General features: G+C 42.4%; 1 protein-coding gene across 1 annotated transcript in view; it reads right to left on the reverse strand.

Annotated features, from left to right (window-relative positions):
- si:dkey-159a18.1 (sortilin) overlaps nt 1-3386 on the reverse strand; it is a 27143-nt gene extending 23757 nt beyond the window's left edge. Inside the window, exons 1-5 of the mRNA XM_055905660.1 lie at nt 2610-3386; nt 1905-1967; nt 1378-1454; nt 1177-1279; nt 431-598 (exon numbers count right to left, since the gene is read on the reverse strand). Coding sequence (XP_055761635.1) covers nt 431-598; nt 1177-1279; nt 1378-1454; nt 1905-1967; nt 2610-2855 — 657 coding nt within the window. The 5' untranslated portion in view covers nt 2856-3386. The remainder of the gene's footprint in view (nt 1-430; nt 599-1176; nt 1280-1377; nt 1455-1904; nt 1968-2609) is intronic.
- Between the last annotated feature and the right edge of the window lie 429 nt (nt 3387-3815).

The raw sequence follows: 3815 nt of genomic DNA on the forward strand, positions 1-3815 counted from the left end.
CCAAATTCCCATAGAAATGTGAGTTATAGATCGGTAATTCTCATTGAATGCAAGTCTAAGAAGCGGTAGATCTGTTTTATCTGTGCTATTTCTATGCTTCCTGTTATTAAGTTTAGTTTTTGCGTCTTTAACTTTTGGTTTTGTACACCAGCTTCAAACAGCTGAAAATATGATATTTTTGGTTGTGGAAAATATATTTCACAGCGGTTTAGATGGTACAATGATTCTCTACACTATACTTGTTTGTTTTGTCACATAAACTGAAATTAGGTTAACTATTATAATTTTCTCTACCAGGAAATGGCAGAGTGATTTTTACATATGGCACCTTTATGTATGTGTGTATGTGTGTGTGTGTGTGTTTGGGTGCGTATGTGTGAGGTGAGTGTGATCACAAAGAGCTAAAGAGCAGGTTTGTTTATTTACTCACATCTATGCTGATGACCACTAAATACTCGGGATTCAAGAAGTGGAAGGTGATTGGCTGGGCCGGGTGAAAAGGCAGCTGAACAGACTTAAACGACACTCCGGCGTCAGTTGAGGTAAAGATGACGCCACCGAGGTTGTCCAAAACCGGTGTGTCTGCAGTCAGAATCACCTGTCAATCAGAACAAGCACCATCGGTGATGGGAGGCTGCCTTAACGTGCATCTCAATAGTCTAAACTGGCTTCCTCCCCTTGTCTTCTCTATTGTCTTAATATAAATCACCTCCCCCAACATAAAACTATGAGGCCTCATCCTGGGGTGTATTCATTAGACGCCAAACAGACAAAAACAAACTGCAACAGACCTGAATTTGTCCAATAAGAAGTGCTTGCTTTTGTTTCTGAACATTTTCCATTGCAAATTGTTTTGCTACGTTGTGCCCTAATGGATACCACCCTGTTGTGGTTGTTTAGGAGTAATGGGTTTGGTGGTTTTGTTGTTCTCACTGTCTAGTCTTCACACCAGTGTTCTGAGCAGCGTGACCACAGTGGCATGTGGAGGAGTGTTGAAACTGAGCTGTGGTGGCTCAAGCTGATTGGACAGCAAGAACCAAGACGGCTGACGTGTCTGCACATGCACACCAGACAGTCACTAACACACACACATACACACAGACATGCAGACACACACACAGACTGTCATCAGCCAGAATGCTTTCCTGCATGTACACTTGTGATCAGGCAGCTTACCTGTTGAGAGTTCCCTGGTCCAGCCAGAAGTCCAAATTCCTTCCTTATGAAGGTGTTGTTGATGAGATGAGAAATATCATAGAAAGACTTGCCATAGTCTGCACTGAGAGGGGAGTATAACAAGCCAAAATGTCAGAACACTGGCTCAGTTCATCTAGAGACACAAACAGACAGACAGACATATTGCCACCATCCACTAACCTGCGGTACAATCGTGAAGAACCGCCCTCGAAGAAGGAATCTAGAGGAGCACTGATTGTAGACAACACCAAGATTACCTGGTGGGACACAAATTAACACTTGACTAAACTTCACCATAACTGTACTATTACCAGTTTATGCACAGTTAGCAATTCCCATTTATCCACTCAATCACTCACTCAATCAATCAATCACTCAATCAACAAATCAATAAATTAACCAATCACTCAATCAATCAATCAACCAAATTAAAAAACTGTTGTCAAAGGTTTAAAAGGTTTCCTCTATCCTCGTCTCCTTTCCTTTCCTTCATCTGCATCGATGTGAGAGAACTGGACAGGTGAATGCAAATTCCCTGTAGGCATCTATCACGTTGCCTCACTGTCTGGTTACCGCAGGTGAAAGAGAGGAAACGAGGGGAGGAAGCTACTCCAGCATACTGAGCTGCACCCCTTTCAGATGCACCCAATGAGTGATGATGACAATGATGCTACATCCATCATCCATTAAGTGACGACCATACGTACTCCTGTCCCGTCTCCAACCCATGTGACAGTAAAACTGGAGCCATCGTCACCATGAAACCCTGTCTGAAGGGAGAGAGAGAAAGAGAAAGAAAGAGAGAGAAAGAGAGTGTGAAAGAGAGAGAGAGAGACAGAGAGAGACAGAGACAGAGACAGAGACAGAGACAGAGAGAGAGAGAGAGAGAGAGAGAGAGAGAGAGAGAGAGAGAGAGAGAGAGAGAGAGAGATAAGATGAGGGACAGTGTCTGACAGGCCAACCAACCTGCACATGTCCTCTATGCTTATTGTTATTATTCAATGCATGGTTATTTTTACCCTTGGTTATTTTTGTTACTGTTGTCCAGTTGACAATATTGATTATTATTAATTATGTAAATATTGTAAATCTCAAAAAAAAAGCTTTGGCACATTGTCACGTCATGCCAATAAAGCAAATTGAATTGAATTGATAAAGAGAGCGAGTGAGACTCAACTTAATATTTTTCGTCACATACACCCATAACACCACTGATGGACCTTATGACAACCCAAGTAGCCCTACCCTCAAAACTATCACACACAAAATCATTAATAAAGGAAGCATTAATCATCATGATGACATATTATGATACATTTGCATTTATTTATGCAATTGCAAAATAAAACTGCGGTGTTGATGCTATAGTAATTGATAAAGTACGTCAAAAACAGCACTGACATAGCTCTCACCTCGTGTGTATTTTGATCCAACACCCGGTGTTCTAACGGTGTGAGAGGGAGTTTACACGCGGTGAAAGTGGGTCTTGGAGAAGCTGTGGTATCCCTCTCTGGCCGTGAGAGGACTTGGCGTTGGTCCGCATCTTGCGGAGTCTGATGGAAAGACACCGTTCTCCGGTTTCGTTGCTCTTTGCACTGACCCCCCACACCCAGAAGAAGCAAGCATGCCCCACCGACGACCAAAAGTCTCCAAGTCATTTTGATGTGGTGGGCTAAATAATGGTAAAGTCCCAAATCCCACAGTTCGGGTCACGTATGACAGACTAGCTAGCACTGCCTATCGCTTCAGGCGACAAACGACAAGTGTCGCACTTGAATGGCTGGGGGGCGGAGAGACACGTTTGACGAGTCATTTACCTAAAATCTGCTGCCAGTGGGTATATCAACGGTTGTTCGCCTCCATGCCGCATCCAAATGATGTCCATACATATATAGGCTACAAAACCTCCTTCATATCAGCCACTATAACGCCTTTGCAAATACTAATAGTAAGCTAAGCCTATAGCAGCCTATGACTCAATGTTAACGCTATAGTAGCTATAGGCTAAATTCCCTGTAGCATAACAAGTAATTGATGTATTACAAATGTGAGAAAGGTATCTCCCGCCATAGCAACATATATACAGTAGTCTGCAAAGTATTACTACATAGAACTAAGCAATCTGCCTAATAGATGTAATGTCATCAGTAACTATTTATGCGCTTCTCCCTTGTCCGGCACACAGTAAAACAACTGTTCCAACACCGCGAGATAGCGCAGTTGGCCTATAAAGAGAACACTATAGCCACTCGTACCAATTCCTTTAGTGTTTTTTTTTTACAAGTTCATGTAGACCTGTTGTTTCTGATGAGTTGACTTGGCTAGAGAGAGAGAGGAGACTTAGTAACATTTACATTCAATAGGTCCCTCAGCGCTCAATAACATTTTTTGAGGAGACCATCATTAGACAGGCAAGAAAGATCATATCGGACCTCACACGTGTACTGAACATTGAGTCCCAGCTGATGCAACCAGGAAGGGGTTAAAGGGCAAGATTTCTCAAAGTGGGGTCCAGGGACCACTGGCCAAATCTCAAAATACTAAATATATATACTATATATATAGTATTTTGAGATTCACTATGCAAGGGCATTGTACAACATGATGTGACTAGTAGC

The sequence above is a fragment of the Salvelinus fontinalis genome, chromosome 39 (genome assembly GCF_029448725.1).
Source record: "Salvelinus fontinalis isolate EN_2023a chromosome 39, ASM2944872v1, whole genome shotgun sequence".
NCBI classification, from domain to species: Eukaryota; Metazoa; Chordata; class Actinopteri; order Salmoniformes; family Salmonidae; genus Salvelinus; species Salvelinus fontinalis.